Source organism: Alligator mississippiensis, chromosome 2 (genome assembly GCF_030867095.1).
Source record: "Alligator mississippiensis isolate rAllMis1 chromosome 2, rAllMis1, whole genome shotgun sequence".
Lineage (NCBI taxonomy): Eukaryota > Metazoa > Chordata > Crocodylia > Alligatoridae > Alligator > Alligator mississippiensis.
The window spans coordinates 239,786,710-239,806,248 of record NC_081825.1 but is presented as its reverse complement, the minus strand read 5'-3'; the positions used below and the strand labels follow the sequence as shown (position 1 = coordinate 239,806,248).

The 19,539-nt window shown below is 46.3% G+C and overlaps 1 protein-coding gene across 1 annotated transcript; it reads left to right on the top strand.

The window, feature by feature from the left end:
- Positions 1-15,138: 15,138 nt before the first annotated feature.
- On the top strand, positions 15,139-16,909 carry LOC109285448 (carbohydrate sulfotransferase 8). Its single transcript, XM_059721384.1, has 2 exons — positions 15,139-15,436; positions 15,913-16,909. Exons 1-2 carry the CDS (start codon positions 15,334-15,336, stop codon positions 16,398-16,400), a joined length of 591 nt encoding a protein of 196 aa, XP_059577367.1. The 5' UTR covers positions 15,139-15,333; the 3' UTR covers positions 16,401-16,909.
- The last annotated feature ends 2,630 nt before the right edge of the window (positions 16,910-19,539 follow it).

Genomic DNA, 19,539 nt, shown 5'->3' with positions numbered 1-19,539 from the left:
TGCCTGTGCCTGCTCAGGACAGCCCCTTGTGGGCTGCAAGCAGCTGCAGCAGGGAGGGCCGGCCACAGTGCGGGTGAGGGGCTGCTTTTCTCCAGGCTCAGCTTTTCTGCAGGGTCCGCCCCTGCCCTTCTCCACCCCCTTACCTGAGTTTCCAGTGCTGGTGCAGCCACATGGTCCCAGGCCAGAAGCCCCTACTGGGGCTTTCAGCTGAGGGGAGGTGGGGGCGGGCCCAGGCAGGCCCTGCTGTTGCGGGAGCCCACCGGGCTTCCTCTGGGTCCTACTGCCCCTGGTTCCTGTCATTTTTGACAGCAACCAAAGACAGATAAATATTAATTTTCTAAATTTTTTAGGGGCCCCGCAGGTCAGATAGAATGGCCTTGCAGGCCAGATTCAGCCCATGGGCCATATTTTGCCCACCCTTGGGCTAAGCACTTGAGTCAAAAGGAGTAAAAGAGCCTCTTGGAAGCTCAGCTCAGAGCAAATTCAGAAGATCTTGACCTGTACCACTTGGATTTCTCCTTGATCAACATCCTTCAAAATTTGGCAATTAAGTTGTTCAAGAAGGCAGAAACAGTATAGAAAAGATGGTAATTTTTATTCATACAAAAATCACACAAACTTTAATTATAAAGACTGACAGCTTGCGGTGGATGATAGTGGTGTTTTGGCACTAATGGGGACCTGTGTGCTAAAATTAATCATTGCAACAAATGTTTTAGCTATGTAAGACTTCCTTTTTTGGAGATCATCAGAGGATATTGTTGTTTTTTCCACAAACTTATATGAAAATTATGGACCTGAGGCCTTTGGTGAGATAGAGGTGAAGGATAAGGACTGTTTTATTTTCCATGGTAATGTTTCAGAGCACTCACTTGTAGTCTAGATCAGGGCTGTCCAACCCCAGTGTCCAGAGGCTGCACTAGTGCAAACCATTAGGCTCTTGGGCCACCCTCTACCTGCCTCTGCACTATGCGTGCAGGCGGTCTGTTCCCCCCCAACAGATGCACTGCACTGGCAGCGCCTCCCACCTCAGCCCTCCAGCTGCAGACTCCCCTGATGTGCTTCCTTACCTGCTTGGGTAGAAGCAGGAAGCAAAAATCAGGGAAGGGAGACCAGAGAACCCAGCTGCAGCAGCAATCAGTGAAAGTGGAGCGGGGGGACAGCTGGGAGGCAGTCCCAGAGGTCACACATTAGATGCCAGATGCATGGCCCTGGTTTAGATTATTTTAATTTAGGATTAATAAAGACAATGTACAAATCATGAAAAAAACATAATCTCACCAAAACAAAGCAATGTACGTTTGTCACCCTCTGGGACTATGAACCTCCTAGTCAATTAGCAAGCCAGCTCCTTCCATTTGAAGGTGTAGGGAACAATGAAAGGCTTATGACTATAAGTGCCTCTGGATGTTTTCTGTTTATGGCACTGACCACATCCCAATCACACTGCTACCCTAATCATATTGGAGGGATATGGAGCAGATGCAGTGGAAGTGGCATATAACACCTTGGGTGTCCCTCAGCTATCTGAAATCTTCAGCCCAGCAAGTGTTGCAGCTTTAAAGGCTCCCTGAAGGAAGATCTGAGCCATGGTCCAAGTTGACACAAACACTTTGACAGATTTCTCTCCTGGAGAAGTAACTTGACAGCTCATGCTAGAGACTGTAATAAGGATGAATCACTTGGCAGACTAAATTACCCTTCTAAACCACATTATGCACAGATGTGGACACAATAAAGGCATTATACAGTTCGTTCCCTCCTGCAACACCCAGAAATATGTACTTTTCAATGGTGCATGTCATCCAAAGTCTGAACGTGAACACAAATGCAGTCAGACACTTCCTGAAAGGTACCTGAAAGGTACCTGTATGTATGTGCAGTCTCTTTCCACTGCTCTGACACCCAGGTAAGTTGAAAATATATGATATTTGTGCTGCCCTCTGTGTACCCATTCATAAAATGAAAAAGCACTTTTCTTTGGCATGTTCTGTCTCTGAATCCTTTAAGCTTGCTCTAAGGAAGTTCAGAGAAGGGGGAATTCTCCATTTGAGATGTGTTTGGGAAAGGGCAGAAGACTTCCTAGTAGCTTTGTATGCTAGTCATATTCTGCTTAATAGTGTGAGGGGTCTCTCCAGGCTGACAGACTTTTCTTTTCTTTTTCATTTTCCTTTAGTCTATACCTATACCTATGGCAAAAAAAGTTGCCATAGACAAGATTCATTCTCTTTCTTTCTCTCAAGAAATAGGTTGTACTGTGAATCTCTTATTTTTACTCACCGTATCAAAAGAAGCTATATTGGGGAAATATTTATGTTGTTGATTTAAAAAAAAAATTAATTCCTTTGAGCACCCTAGCTAAGGGGTTTAAATACGCAAATTAAAATTAAAGTACAATGTCTCCAATGCACAGTTATCCTGTAATTAACTGCTTGGAACTAAGAGACTTCCATGCTTCAAGTCAGTGTCTCCTACCAATTGTAATTTTAAGAAATAATGGGTGGGCCTGGTAGGTTCGTGGACAGTCTTATTAAGAAATTCTGATTGCACTTTCTCTCTCTTTCTTTTCCCCACCTATCTTTTTCCCTTGTCTTATTTTGCCAATATTTAACTGTTTGGGTTGAATGTCCTGGATGTGCCATTTAATTACAGGATAACTATAAGTTGTCAATGTGTTGCAACTGTGGAAAAACCCCAAACATGGTCCTAGGATATATTACTAAAGCTGCTTACACTAGGGACAGCAAAGTGTTAATGTCATTGTACAAGCCCCTGGTGAAGTGCTGGTCATCCATATAGAGATAAATTTAAACTGAAGCATGTACAGAGAAGGGGCAATAGGATGATATGAGCAATATAAGTCTATCCTATGAGAGAAGACAAAGAGATTGGCTTGATTTGTCTGGTAAAATGGAGACTGTGATGGCATTTACAGTAAAACAAGTTTAACTTGTCACTCCAAGGGGATTGGTAATAGTGACAAATTATCTACGAGTGGCTAATTATCAATAGTTAGGCATTTCCAATTTTTGTGAACTGTATTTTGCATGTCATAGAGGCATAGTAAGGAATGCTTTTTGACATTTGTAATGATAAACTCTGATTATATAGATAAATTATTAACGTGCAATTTTGTTTATATAAAAAGAGTGTTCTCTATGTAAAAATTACATGAATTTGAGGGAGTAAAATAATCAGCAATTGTTGCCTTGAACCTATGTGCACTCATCAAAAAAAGGTAATTCTTCAAAATGGAATGCTTGATTATCTGTCATGCAGAGCCAAGAAAATCTGAAAACAATTGAATGCTTTGTGTGCATCAGTTGGCTTGACAGGTACTATGGGTGGTGCAGATCAGTACCTTTTTAAGCTTATTAATTGTCAAGAACAAACTCCATTATGATTTAGTATGTGCGTGTATTGAGTTTTGTGTACAAATCAATGGGAGTCTAGGAGGGATTCAGTACATTGATTAATAAGACTATAGTGATGTTACCCCAATGACCAGGAAACCATATTTCACTGTAATTGCTATTTATAAATTCATAAAGGAGCACAACACCTGGGAGTAAGGAGAGCTATTTAAGCTAAAGTACAATGTCAGTACACAGAGAAATGGGAATAGAATATACTGCAGCTGGAAATTAAATAAATGTTTCTAATAGTCACAGCAGGGAGGTTCTGCCACAGCCTCCCAATTGGGTGGGGGGAGGAAGGGGGGGGGCAAACAGGTAACCGTTTTTTAAATTAACTTTATAACTTACATGAGAGATTGTATGAGCACCAGCAGCAGTGTAGGATTGGACTTGATGTCTGCCAGTTGCAGCATAGATGTGGATTTAATGAGCACTTGTGCCAGTTTCTCCCTGTACTCCCTTTGGGACAGTGTTATGCCAAACAGTCCCTTACTTCGGACTGCGTGGCCACATCTACACAAGACGCTGACTGAGCAATAGCCTGATACTACTGTGCAGCAGTGCCACGTGGCAAAAACCATAACACAATGCTACTGTGCAGTAGTATCACCAAAAAAGTGTTAGTTGGTGCTACACACCAACTAACTATGCACAGTAACTTGGGTTTATACAAGCAGAGTTCAAAATATGGGGTGGACTAGGGGAGGCTGAGCCCCCCATAAGAGATCAGAGTCCTCGTCCTGCCCCGTGCCTTTCTAAGTAGCTCAGGAGGTGGTGGCTCTCTCCAGCTTCCAGATACCACTGCTGCAGACTGCCCCCAAGAGTCAGAGTGTAATTCAAACCCTGTATACAAATATTAAATGACTGTACAGTATCACGACTGCGCAGTCAGTGTCTTGTGTAGATGTGGCTTATGTGTCACATACAATTCAGCCTTTAACTTTCCCAGCCTTGGGGAAAGTTTGGATAGAAACTCTGCAGCTCATGCCCCGCACCAATTGGTACACACTGACAGTTGGATTATTATATCAAAAACCTGACCAGGACACAAAACTGAGTCAGTCTCAGGAACAGCAAGCAACAAGGAACAATTCCGAACACTCTGGCCTTGCCAGGCCATAGAGACAGGGCCATTAGGCGAACCATTAGGCGAACTAGGCAGTCACCTAGGGTGCCAAAATTTGGAGGTGCCAAAATTATATGCAGAGCAAAATAACATGAACATCATTCGAAATAACAGCCCTGGCCAGCTGTTATAATTGTGTTAGGATTAATGAAAAGGGTGAAACAATCAATAAAAAAAATTGGTTTTATTGTTTTATTGTTCATTTCAAATATCAAATAAGTACATGTAAAAGTTCATTCTACACTACTTATTTTCCTCTATATTGGAAGTGGTGGGGGCGCTGCGGTACACAGTTCACCTAGGGCACCAGTTACCCTTGGACTGGCCCTGGACAGAGATAACATTTATTTAGTCTTGGAGACAAGGCAATAAAGCTGACTTTGACAAGCTCAGGAGGCTTGTCAGTGAGGCCCTAAGGGACCATGACCACGGGGAGAGGGGAGTTCAAGAAGAGTGGTTGCTCCTCAAGGGAGCGATCCTCCATGCACAAACTATGTCTATTCCATCTCGGAGGAAAGGCAGCAAGAGGGCACAGCAGCCCCCCTGGCTCTCCAGGGACCTAGCAGACCTCCTGAGGCTAAAAAGAAAGGCCTACAAAGGATGGAGGATGGGAGTCACCTCCAAGGAGGATTATTTTGCACTGGTCCGGTCCTGTAGGGAGCAGACCAGGAAAGCCAAGGCTGCAACTGAACTCCAGCTAGCTTTGAGCATCAAGGACAATAAAAAGTCCTTTTTCAGATATGTGGGGAGCCGGAAGAAAAGCAGGGGCAACGTTGGACCCCTGCTGAACCAGATGGGGCAGCTGACAACTGACGCCCAGGAAAAAGCCAACCTATTAAATAGGTACTTTGCGTCAGTCTTTCATCAGCCCCGTGGGATGCCCATGCCTGCTACAGGGCCGGGAAGTCCGGGTGAGGGTGATCCCCTGCCCTCCATTAATGCTGACTTCGTGAAGGAACATCTTGAGAAGCTGGATACCTTCAAGTCAGCCAGCCCTGACAATCTTCACCCCAGGGTACTCAAGGAGCTGGCAAGCATCATAGCCCAGCCTCTAGCACGGATCTTCAAAAACTCTTGGCGCTCTGGTGTAGTGCTCGAAGATTGGAAGAAGGCCAATGTGGTGCCTATCTTCAAGAAAGGGAGGAAAGTGGATCCGGCTAACTATAGGCCCATTATCCTGACTTCTATCCCGGGGAAGATCTTAGAAAAGTTTATTAAAGAGGCCATCCTTAATGGACTGGGTGACGCCAAGATCTTAAGAGATAGCCAGCACGGGTTTGTTGCGGGTAGGTCTTGCTTGACCAATCTCATTTCCTTCTACGACCAGGTGACCTATCACCTGGACAAGGGAGAAGAGATTGATGTCATATATCTTGACTTCAAAAAAGCCTTCTATCTGGTGTCCCATGATCGCCTCTTGGAGAAACTGGCCAATTGTCGCCTTGGGTCCTCCACAATCCACTGGCTGGAAAATTGGCTCCGGGGTCGGACCCAGAGGGTAGTAATTGATGGAAGTCACTCATCGTGGTGTCCTGTGACCAGTGGGGTCCCCCAGGGCTCTGTCCTTGGACCCATACTCTTCAACATCTTCATTAATGATGTGGACACTGAAGTCAGAAGCGGACTGGCCAAGTTCACCGATGACACCAAATTTTGGGGCAAAGCATCCACACCAGAAGACAGGCGGGTGATCCAGGCTGACCTGGACAGGCTCAGCAAGTGGGCAGACGAGAATCTGATGGTGTTCAACGCCGATAAATGCAAGGTTCTCCACCTTGGGAAAAAAAACCCGCAGCATCCTTATAGGCTCGGCAGTGCTACGCTGGCTAGCACTATGGAAGAAAGAGACTTGGGGGTCATCATTGACCACAAGATGAACATGAGCCTGCAATGCGATGCTGCGGCTAGTAAAGCGACCAAAACGCTGGCTTGCATCCATAGATCTGTCTGTACAGACACGTACAGACACACACAGATGCAGACGCATGCAGATACAGACATCCACATCTGTCCAGGTCAATTTATTGACACGCATTCAGCGTATCATGATAAAGTCTTTTAGGGTATGAATTTATTGAAAATCCTCTGTGCAGCTACTGAGTCACTAGCTACCTGTAATAATATTAAGACAGGTGGGCAGATGCACTGTTGTGATGCTATTTAATGGTCCCAAAATATGTTACAACAACAATGTCCCTCTAGGTCTGGGGTAGGCAAAATATGGCCCATGGGCTGGATCTGGCCCACCAAGGATTTTGTCCAGCATGCAGGGGGCAGCTCGGGCTTGGCATGTGTACTTGGTCCCACTGCCCTTGGGTGCATGGCAGGGCTGGGGCAGCGTGGTGGCCAGATTCCATTTCCTGACAGCCCCAGTGATGGTAGCTCCTTCTGGCTGCTGCCTGTGCTGTGCTGGCCCTGGCCCTGCTGCCCAGGCACTGTGGTTGGTCTACCCCACATCCACCACCGGGGGTGGGACCCATGCAGGCAGGGCATGTGGCCAAGCAGTTGGGATGGGGCAATGGGTTGGTGGGGTGTGGTGTTTGGGAGCAAGATGGACAGGTGGGGCTGGGGAGACTGCAGGATCTTGGGGTGGTAACAGTGCAGGGCCAGGCCCAGGGAGGAGCTGTGATCCACTGTCTGCACACTCCTGCAACAAGCGCAGGTTCTGTGGCTAGGGGCATGTGGGCAGTGGATTGCGGTTGTGCCTCGGGTCCTGGCCCTAGTCCTGGCTCCCCACTGTCACTGCCCCATGATCCTGGCCTTGCCTACCCATCCTATTCCTGAAAACTGATCACTCCCTGCCTGCCTATGGTCCCATCCTACATAGGGAGTTTTGGTGAGCTGTTGCATGGGGCAGTGGGGGGAGGCTGACTTGGCCCATGACAGCTCAGCAAAACTCCCCATGTGGCCCACCCCTGCCCTAAAACATGTCCTCCTGCAGCTGACCCTCTCTGCACATGCTGCTTCCCAGGCCAAAGCTGTTTCTGCCTTTCTCATGCTCTGTCCCCCTGGGCTGTTGCAGGCACCAGAGCCCTGCAGGGACAGAGGGTACAAGTACTACTGCACTCTCCCTTTGTACCATGCAAAAGACTCCTGCAAGGAGCTCTAGGAATGACCAAGCGAGTCAAAGCGCTAGCAAACGGCAGAGAAACTGGGGAGGAAGCATGATAAGAGTGCAGAGGAATAGAACGTGCCTGGAATGGAAAGGAGAGATTCTAGGGGTGGGAGAGAGCTCCCGAGAGAGTGAAAAGCCTGAGAGCTGAAGCTTAGGCTAGGTTGTGTGGGAAGAAAGGAGCCGATTATACATAATACAGCAAAGTGATATTGAGAGGAAAGAAGAATGAGAATGGCAGAGGGGAAACATATAATACATAGTGGAGCTGAGGTGGATCTGGACTGTGGAGCTCCTGGTGGGCCAGATTGGACCCTTCTTCAGTGGTGAGCTGAGTGGCATCAGTTACCTGTAGGGGTTAACTCAGCCATCCCTTGCCCTGCTGCCTCTGAAACATGTTTCCAGTGGGACTTAGTGGGCCCCACCCCTAAATTCCCAACCCCCTCAGGCGTCCTGCAGGCCAATGAAGTAGCTTTACAGGCCATATGTTTGACACCCTGTAGTAGAGGAAAGGATTATATACAATGAAGGGGAAAAAAATACAAGGAAGACAGGACATGACAAAATGTGCATGTAACGCATGATACTGTAAACAAACACACTTAAAAAAAAGGAATGCTACAAAATGAGTTGTACAGTCAGAAGGGGGCCCAGGCTGCCACTGCTGGCTATTCTGTTTCTCTCCAAATTGTATCTCTGAACAACATTTTCTTCTGTATTTTTCTTCCTTTCTCACAAAAGACTTTTCACCCACTGGCTGCAAAAGACTTTTCCACTCACTGGCTGCAGGTCCAGGGTTTGATTTTTTTTTCAATTATTATTATTTTTTAAACATGGTCACTTCCCAAGAGAAGAGATCCTGTTCTTTGTGCTCTGGTTACCTTGTTCATGCATACAAACCAGCTCTAACAGCCTATCATTGGGGATTACTCTCCTCTCCATCACACCTCTCTGGCTCTGAATGCAATTCCAATAGCAGAAATAAATCAGTAAGTAAGTACAACAAAGAAGGGACTTGAAAAGATTGTTTTGATTTTCATGGATCGAAAAGGTGACCCAATGAACTCATGCTTAAGAATGGAAAGGCAATCACTACTGCTCATTTCTTAGTTGCACTGTGTTCTGGTCAGTCATAGGTGAGGATCTGACCACTGCTGTCTAAAGGCCTAGGTGCCTCTTGGGGTTGGGAGAAGAGGAGAAGCTTTTACATATCTCTTTCTAGTTCATAGGAAACTAAAACAAACAGCCATAGGGCATTCAGCTATAAATATAAAAAAGGAAAGATGTGGGGTTGCCATGTAGTTTGGACTGGGGCGGAGATTCAGTATACTTGAATGTGACTGCAAAAAATAGATCAATAACGTGTACAATTTTTCATTGGGTTGGTGTTAAAGATGTGGGCAAAGGCAGGATGGCTAATACGAGTCAGAATATGGAAATGGAAACTGCCACATCTGAGATGGAAGCAAACGTCAAAGAGCAAAATGTGCTCTGGCTGAGGAGTCCAGATGATCTCCACCTAACTGGAACATTAAATTGTAGGTCCAGTCACAAGGAACTAGTGCCGCAGCAAGGGGGAGGAGGGGAGGGCGAGCGGGGCGTCTGTCCCAGGCACTAAACAAAAGGGGCACCAACAGGCACTGCCCAGCCGCTGTGGAGTATGGGACGGAGCTGTGGTGGAGCATGGGATGGAGCTTGTTTGGTAGGGTGCAGGGATGAGGAAAGGGCAGCTCCTGCTGCTGTGTGCACTCCCAGACATAGGCAGTGGAAGGCTGGGACTAACAGGGCTTAGCCCCCCCCACCAAATATGGTGCAGCAGTGGCAGCACAGAGGACCACAGGGCACCTTGGGTGCAGGCTCTGGGTGGCTGCAGCAGGGGGGAGGGGTGCATACAGACACAGATGAGCAGCTGGACCCTGCAGGCGGCTGGAAACTCAGCCCAGCCCAGCCCTGCCCAGCAGATAAGTGTGTAGGCGAGAAGGGGGAAGGAAGGGTCATGGGGAGGCAGATTGAGGCCCCCATGGTGAGGGAGAGAGTGGGACAGGGGCTGGGGTGAATGTGGCTCTAGGGTGGGTTGTGGGAGGGTCAAAGCCTGGGCAGTTTGTCCAGGGGTGCAGAGGATTCCTACCATTGTGCGCACTCCCGGGACAGGCATGGTGGGGCACGTGCTCCCTGGATCCATGAGTAGGGCAGAGGCGGGCTGCTGCTGCGGGCTGGGGCTCTGCACCCTGCTGCCACTGCCCCAGCAGCCATGCAATGTTATGTGCCACCCATCGCCGGGTAGGCAGGGGCCTCAGCACAGCCAGTGCACAGGAGACATGGGGAGTTATGCAGCTGCCAGGGCAGAGGCAGCAGGCTTCAGAGGCAGTGGGGTACAGAGCCTCTGCTCACAGCAGCAGCCTTCCTCCACCCTGCAGGTGCCCGCCATGCCTTTCCCAGAAGTGCAGACAGAAGCAGGAGCCCCCCATGCCCCTGGATGAGCCTCCTGGGCTCTGACTCTCTCACAACCTGCCCCAGGACCTTGTTCACCCAAGCCTATGCCCCTGCCCCACTTCCTCCCTCACCACGGGGACCTTGATCTCCTCCCCCATGACTCTTCCTTCCCCCTCTCCCCCTACAGACTTATCTGCTGGGCAGTGTGTGTGTGTGTAGAAATATCTTTTAAGTTTAAGTGTTAATCAGCACCCCCAAATAAGATTTTCTTCCTCTGCCTATGCTCATGTTTAAGGTCTGAAGCTGCTCTTGAGACCTTAGTCTCCAATGTGATGGAGACCTGCCCTTTGAGACCTAGGTTCAGCAGTGACATTATCACCAGAGAAGGGCATTCTGTAGGGCCAAATCTGCTTCCTACCCCAGGGCTTGGCCATCCACTGCCACCTGTATGTCTCTCTCCTAGCCCTCTAGCTCTATGTAGCCAGGTGCACCATTTCCCTGGCCTTTTCTGATTACCACAGCTCTCCCTAAATGTGTGCTATCCTCCATAAGCCCCCTCTAATCCCTACTCATCTAACCTTCTCCCTATCTCCACCAAGCTTGTCAACCTTCTCAAGTTCTACCTCACTACTCTACCTGCTATCCTCTGAAGTCACTGCCCTCACTTTATCTGGCACAATCTAGCTCAAAACAGTGCCCATAAGGGGTCCCCATTTGCTCTAAAAATGGAAGCTGGCAGGGGCAGAGAGGTTTATTGTAACATAGAGGTACCTGCAGCAAATAGTAAAGTCCTCCTGAGTGTGTTCCTATTGCAGCTAGTGTTGTCTGTCATTCTGAAGTGTATTGAGGACATTAGCCATGCCCAGAATAGGATCATGGTACTGGATGTAGGTGGGTCCTGTGTACCGATGTGCATGTATTGAATTTGTGTGTTCCTCAGGCCACGTGTACACTAGAAGGAATTTACTTGCTCGGAAATACTGTCAAGCTATGGTATTGTGGCAAAATACTTGTGCGGGGACACATAGTGGCATAGCACCTCCTCCCCTTCCCTCCCAAATGAAACAAGATATATCTATAACTACAATTTGGCTATTTGGGATCAGATCTCATCATACCCTTGACCCATGCAGCTATGCTTCAGGTAATAATGCAGAAACAGCCTCAGTAAGTGTAAAATTCATTGGTCACCACTGTTTGGGCTGGACTGAACTACAATGCAAGATCGTGTTTCCACATACTGGTAGAAAAATCCATACTGGAGGAAAAACTTCTCATGTCTGTGTGTGTCTTAATGACTGACACTGATATAAATTTGAACAAAAACTTGAGAAAGTGTTATTAAGAGAGGTATGTAAGATTTTCTTGGTTAGATGACTTTTCATTGTATTGTTAGCTTTGGCTGACTTACCAGTACATTGCTAGAGTTATACTCTGATTAACAATTTCATCTCCTAGGGCTGCCTAAATAAAGTACTACTGCAGCATTGAACCCAGGCAGTCATAAAGCAAAGCTGAATTGGCAGTTAAAATAGTCAAGGATCAATTAAAGAAAGCCACAAACAATAAAGAAAATATACAGCAGGACATCTACAAATGCAGAAACAGAAGGTATTAGTAGTCGGCCTAGTACAATACTTGATGTCAAGATACCCACGCATCCAGGATTTACTAAAGTGGGCTTTTGATTCTTTTATCTAATAGCTGATTCAAGAAATCCTGCTCTGTATTCAAGAAGGAAGAAAGATGGAATAGCTAGTAATGCTCCAGAGGGCCAATGCTGTCTTTCTGGTTTTAACAAAATTCCTTGTTCTGTGTTCAGAAATATTAATTCCTGTGATCCTTTTTAACTGTCATGTGATGTGTGTATTTGGACTGTTTACAGGTGTGAAAAAAAGACTAAAACCCAGTGCTTTACTTTCAGCTTGGCTCACCTCCATGCCAAATGCAGCACATGCCCAGAAGAGGTTTTGCATTAGTTTGATCCTGCTTGCCCAACATCTGTATAGATCAGGCGCTTCAGCCTGGTTTTTTGATTCTTTTATCTAATAGCTGAATGATCAGCTATTAGAAAGTGCCAAAAAGCCTCACTGAAGCTCCTCATCTATACAGATGCTGGGGACCTGGGTCAAACTAACATGCTTCCTCTTCTGGTAAAGCTTTGTTTTTTTGCTTTTTTCCACCTCTGTCAGCCTCCACAGTGTTTTATGTATAGTCTTAGCAGAATTCAATTTTTATTTTTTACTAATTTTGATGGCTAAAATCAATGTTTGTTTATTTTAAGCATTTATTTCAATTTTTATCAATTTAATTTTTCAGGATTTCACAAAATTAAGAGTGGGGGGCAGACAAGTCAGTAATGACAGCATACTATTAAAAGCTTTAGAAAAATCACGTCAAAATATAAAAAGTAAATATCCATAAATCTATAATGGATAGGATTCAGAGTGACCTTGACAAATTGGAGGATTGGAGCAAAAGAAATCATGAGGTTCAACAAAGACAAGTGCAAAGTCCTGCACTAAGGATGGAAGAATACCATGTACTGTTACAAGCTTGGGACCAACTGGCTAAGCAGCAGCTCTGCAGAAAAGGAACTGGGGGTTACAGTGGACAATAAGCTGGATATGAGTCAACAGTGTGCCCTTGTTGCCAAGAAGGCTAATGGCATACTGGGCTGCATTAGTAGGAGCACTGCCAGCAGATTGAGGGAAGTAATTATTCCCCTCTATTCTGATTGGTGAATACTGTGTCCAGTTTTGGGCCCCCCACTACAGAAAGGATGTCAACAAGTTACAGAGAGTCAAGCGGAGAGCAATGAAAATAGATAGGGGGCTGGGGAACATGACTTATGAGTAGAAGCTGAGTGAACTGGGTGTATTTAGTCTGCAGGGGCCTTTTGTACATGCCACAAAATTGGCCTTTAAAGCAGCTTAAATGCCCTTTTGCACCGCTTTAATGGCTTTGCTGCTTATACTGTCGGCAGCATATTGTGTGTTAATGGTGCTGCTGTTTACACTGTTGGCGGCGTATTGCACATTAAATGACTTTGGGATGTAGCAAAATAAAACATGTCTGAGGTGTTTTAGTTTGCTACCTTAGTAGCTGTAGAGGAAAGCACTGGGCCCTGTGCAGCTCAGGGGCTGTGCAGACAGCCTGGCGGCAGCCCGTACAAACTAGCTCCACTGAAGGAAAAAAAAAGCGGTGAGCCTGATCTTTTTTTTCCCCCCCTCCCTGGAGCCTGCCTGCCTGGGCTACGGGGGGCCTGGTGCTTCTCTCTGAGGCTGCAGTGCCCCCTGGGACCATCCAGGCCGGGAGCCTGTGGGCAGGTGCCACCTAGGGGGCGCTGCCATGGAGGGAAGTGCTGCTCTCCTCCGCACCCCAGCTCAGGGGCCGCTCGGCCCACCAGCAGCTTGCTGTCCCACCCCACCGCTAGAGAGCGGCCACACACGATTTAAAAATCTTGCTGTGCACTAACTTATTAATGCTGTGCACCCACCTGGAGAGGAGCTTGGCAGCGGCTTCCTGGAGAGGATCTGGGTGCGGAGCATGGTGGAGGCACCGGGACTGGTGTGGGACACTTACCAGAGGTAAGCTCAGGCAGCAGCTCCTCCCCAGAGCAAAGCAGGGGCTGGGGCTGGGGTGGGGGAAGAGTGCCTCCTCACTCCCCAAGGTGAGGCGGGGACAGAGGCTGGGGCTCAGAGCTGGCGCTGGGGAACTGCTCCACTCCCCAGCCCGGACGCCATATGCCTCCTCGCTCTCCAAAACGAGGGCAGGACTGAGGCTGGGGGCTGGGGGCCGGCTCCGGGGAACTGCTCTGCTGGCTCCAAGGAAGGCTTTGCTCTCTAGCCCCGATGCCATGTGCCTCCTTGCTCCCTGAGGTGAGGTGGGGGCTAGGGCTGGGAGCTGGTGCAGGCTGCAGCTGCACCCTGCAGCAGTGGCAGCTGCCCTGCCCAGAAGCTGTGTGCACTGGCTGGGGCCAGGGCTCTCCCGCTGATGAGTGGCAGCATATCGCACTGGGGGAATGGGCTGGACTCAGCCCCATGTGGAGCATAGTAGCCCCTTTGGGCTCCAGGCCCCTGGCCCTGTTCCACATGTCGTCCAGGTCCCCTGTGGTCCCTGGCCCAGGCAAGCCTCCTCTCCATCCATCCCAGTCCCCTGTGGTCCCTAACCCCAGACAAGGCTGATCACCCTCTACTACAGTCCCAGGGTCCCTGACCCTTATAGGGCTCTATGCAGGGTGCCCTTCAGGCAAAGGGGGAGGCAGCACCGAAGTGGTGCGCTCGTGGACTGCTACACCTTAGAGGGAACATTGCTGGAGAAGCAGGTAAGGATCGGGCCTGACCTTTGTGTACACGCCACAGGGGTTTACTTTGGTTTAAATTGAAGCGGGATTTTTAAAAACCCACTGCTTCAATTTAGGGAGAATTAAACCGAAGTAAACCCCCGTGGCGTGTACAAGTCCAGAAGAGAAGTCTGAGTGGGGATTTAATAGCAGCCTTCAACTACGTTCAAAAGAGGATGGAGCTAGACTGTTCTCAGTGGTGGCAGATGACAGAACAAGGAGCAATGGTCTCAAGTTGCAGCAAGGGAAGTTTAGATTGGATATTAGAAAAAAAAAACCCTTTTTCACTAGGAGGAAAGTAAGGCAGTGGAACAGGTTACCTACAGAGATGGTGAAATATCCATCCTTAGAGGTTTTTAAGGACTGGTTTGACAAAGCCTGGCTGTAATGAACTAGTTGGGGATAGTTCTGCTTTGAACAGGCGTTTGATTAGATTACCTCCTAAGGTCCCTTCCCACCTTAATTTTCTGTGATTCTATGAATAAATCATACTTGCTTAAATCATTCTGTTCATTCATCTGGAAAGAGCGAAGAAGGCAGCAATACACCCAGAACTCTGCACTCTTCTCCCTCCCCACTCTGCAGTTTGGATACAGGGTTGTTTAAGTAGCCTGTTATCTCCCATCACGGTGTCTTCTGGCACCTGTGAATGACCAGCTAATTGCTTAATTGACAAATCATTAGGCGGCCCATTGTTTTCCTCTTTAACCTTTCTGCCCTGTGTCCTGCTGTCCCTTTTTGTATCCCACTCACCATCTGATCTCTCATGCTCTTTGGAGCATGTGATGAGGTTTTCCTAGCTCAATTTGTACAAAAATGAACTATCTCATATTTTCTACTTAATGAACAGGCGGACTCCTGGCATAAAGGCCACACCCTCTCCACTTCTTCCTGAAAAAACATGATGAAGAACAGGCTCGGGAAGATGATTGTTTTCCTTGCCTTGAATTTTCTTCTTAGAATTTTTTTCCTTGGGATGTTCTACAGATGGCAAACAAAAATAAGTGAGTAAATAATATATAAATAGAGAAATTCTGTGCTTCTTGGAACAGAAAGCATCCTTTCTGAGTATACAAAAAGCATCTATGCAACATAAATCAATAATAAAAATAATATTAAGAAGCAATCTGAGGGCTGTGCAACTGAAGATTCTTGTATGTCCTAGCATACGTACATAGAGAGAAGCAATGTTTGCCATCATGGTAAATGTTTAGAGATTCATGGCCTGATTCTCCCTAAGAATAAAACTACTCTTGGTTTTTTCAGGTCTTCCTTCTGACAAGCCTTTCAGTAATCCTGGTAACTTGGATTGCATACCTTTAATAGTTTAGATAAAGGATGGTGAACTGCAAAGTAAATTTAGTACTCATCTGCAATTTTAGCTGCTCTGGGTATAAGCCCAAATTCTGCGATTGTTTAAATGAAAAGAGAATTCTATGAGATTCTTTCATGCCAATAATTTGCTTTGATTTTTGCACAGCACTTGTTCTAGATTCTACAGAAGACTGGCTGATGAGTCAAATCTATTGCAAAGTCACGCTGAATTCCACCTGCTTGAAGAACAACCTCTTTAAATCGATAAGGAATCTGAATTTGAGCATTGCTACCTGGCTCTTTGTGGAGCATAACTACAAGTTCATCTACTGTGAGGTGCCCAAAGTAGGCTGCTCCAACTGGAAAAGAATCACTCTTCTCCTCAGAATGAACCTGAGCAGGGAGGTTTCTGAAATTGAGCATAATGACATCCATCAAATGCAACTGCTGAAAAGGCTGAGCTCTTACCCTTCTGATGAGCAAGAGGAATTGCTGAACAGTTACACCAAAGTGATGTTCACCAGGCATCCCCTAGAACGACTGATCTCAGCTTACAGAGACAAGCTTCTGCACTCTGAGACATACTGTAGCATCACTGTGGCAAACCAGATCAGAGACAGATTGAAGAAAAGCAAAATTCTACTGAAAAGGTGAGTTTCCAGGAGTTAGTTGATTTTATTGTGGAACGAAAGTCAGACACTTTGGACATTCATTGGAAACCAATGTTTCTACTCTGTGATCCTTGCAATGTTCAGTATCATGTCCTGGGGAAGTATGAGACTTTGGGACAAGACTCTGAGCATGTTCTTAAGAGCATCAGAGCTCCTGAGGGCATACACTTCTCTGACATTAAGAGGTACAGCTCAGAGAACCGGACCAGCGATGAGATCACTATGGAGCATCTCAGAAAGTTGAGTTCAGAGCAAATGCAGATGATCAAGAAAAAGATGAGCATCTTGACTCATATAAATGACTTGGGCTTGTTTGCAGAGGTTGAGTAGAATTATTGCCAATGACTATGGTTGGTGTTTTGTAGCTCATAAAGGCATGTGTGCTATTTTCAAGGTATGCATATAATGAATCTGTACAATGTCATCTGTATGAGATTTTCTTTCTGCTGATCATCAGTGAGATATTGCTGTTTTGCACATAATTTGTATTAAATAAATAGGCTTTTGTCCTTTGATATGAAAGATCTGAAGCAAGGGGAACATTGGTTTCCATGATGGAACTTGCAAAGCATTTATAAATTCATAGATTCATAGATGTTAGGGTCGGAAGGGACCTCAATAGATCATCGAGTCCGACCCCCTGCATAGGCAGGAAAGAGTGCTGGGTTCAGATGACCCCAGCCAGATGCCTATCAAACCTTCTCTTGAAGACCCCCAGGGTAGGGGAGAGCACCATCTCCAGTGGGAGCCCATTCCAGATTTTGGCCACTCTAACTGTGAAGAAGTTCTTCCTAATGTCCAGTCTAAATCTGCTCTCTGCTAGCTTATGGCCATTATTTCTTGTGACCCTCAGGGGCGCTTTGGTGAGCAGAGCCTCACCAATTCCCTTCTGTGCCCCCACGATGAATTTATAGGCAGCCACAAGGTTGCCTCTCAACCTTCTCTTGTGGAGGCTGAAGAGGTCCATGTGCCCTAGTCTTTCCTCATAGGGCTTGGCCTGCAAGCCCTTAACCATACTAGTGGCCCTTCTCTGGACCCTCTCCAGGTTATCCACATCCCTCTTGAAGTGTGGCACCCAAAACTGCACACAGTACTCCAACTGTGGTCTGACCAGTGCCTGATAGATGAGAAGTATCACCTCCTTGGTTTTGTTTGTCGTGCATCTGCCGATGCATGATAAAGTGCAGTTAGCTTTGCTGATGACTTCGTCACACTGATGTCTCATGTTCATCTTGGAGTCCAGTAGGACTCTGAGATCCCTTTCCGCTTCCGTGCTACTGAGTAGGTAATTTCCTAGGCAGTAGGTGTGCTGGACATTTTTCCTCCCTAGGTGCAGCACTCTGCATTTCTCCTTGTTGAATTGCATTCTATTGTTTTCTGCCCATTTGTCCAACCTGTCCAGGTCTGCTTGTAGTTGTTCCCTGCCCTCTGATGTATCCACTTCTTCCCACAGTTTTGTATCATCTGCAAACTTGGACAGAGTTCTAGTCTAGATTGTTTTTATTTTAGATTGTCTTTTTTCTTATTCTTCTCTTTTTTTCTATCAGTCTCCTTTGGGAGCCCAAGCAATATGTAGCTGTAATCCTAGGCGTGACTCCACTTTGAATCCTCAAATAAATAAATAGGCAGACTCCTTACATTTGAAGGTGCCAGGGTACAAAAAAAGTCAACCACATTCCCACTAGGCCCTTTCCTTTCTGATAGTAAGAGGACATCTACATCTCTGGCAAATGCTCATTTCAACTGGTGTAATAGGTTTACAATTTCTGCATCCCCACAGCTGAAGCCAGGACCTGGCTCATGGTCCAAGTTAGCACAAAACTATTAACTCCTAAAGAAGTTACTAAGGAATCTCATTCTAGAGATGGCAAAAAGGATGAGGCAATTGGCAGACTACACAAGGTTTCTGTAGACTATACATAAGTGGATTAAATATTGATCATGGTACCCCAAGACATGTACAGAATAAAGAACATTATAATATATAAACTGGAATACCCACAACGGGGACTATAGAAGAACACCTAGGGCACCTATACACATGCCCGATACCTGCTCTTAACATGTTTTAATTATAACACATTAGAGCAGACTTTATTAATCAAGTCTGAAGGAGTTTGCTTTGGTTAAAACACCTCTGCTGCCATTTTGAAGCGCGGGATGTTGAATATACAAGACACTGAGGGCACTTTAATTAAAGCAGCTCCCCAGAGCCTCTCTAATTAAAGTGCCCCATACCGCACCCTGGAGCACATGTAAAGATGCCCCTAGTTAGTAAAGTGTGCAGTTAAGCCAAGATGCTTAAGAAGGGTAGATTTTGTTTTATGAATCTGAAAAAAAGAGATGTACATTTAATTACAATGACTACAGGACTAATGAAACAACATCTTTTGAATATTTTTTGCCTAGTTTGTTGTGTTTTTTTGTACATAATATATGATATAGCAACTAATGCACATTCCAAAGAAGTTATGTGCATTTGGGCTATGGTTGGAAAGCTGATCAATTGACCAGTCAAATATTGTCAATTGATCATGTTTTTGACTGGTCAAAGATAATAGCAATTTTACAAAGAACCCCTACATTGACAGAAATATATATTTTTAAATTGTTTTTGACACATTTCTTAGTGGAAAAATTGTGCTTTTTCTGTGTATTATTTTGGACCTATTGGTGTTTTTTCTTTTTACAATTTTTGACCAATATTTGACTGGTCAGACACTCAACCCTAGTTTGGACTTCAATCTTAAACTGAATCAGAGAGTCCTGGGCCCCTAGCTGATTAGTAAAGCTTCTAGTTTCTTTTTATCAAGACAAAAATTTGTATTGTATTATATGTGATGATGCAGTGCACATCTGTGCCCCTCTTTTAAAAATCCTAGATCCACTTATGGTTGGAGGCAAACTATTTCTACCAGTGGTGATGCCTAGGGGGTAACATAGGGGAGCACGTGCCCCCCCTGAGAGCACCGGTGCATCTCCTGACCGGTCACAGTCACTGCTTAGGCAATGGGCAGGGGAGGCAGGCGGGAGCGCCAGTGCTCCCACACCCCTGTAAGCGCCAGCCAGAGAGTGGAGAGCCATGGTGCTCCCAGAAGTGGCTGCAGCTGTTTCTGGAAGCG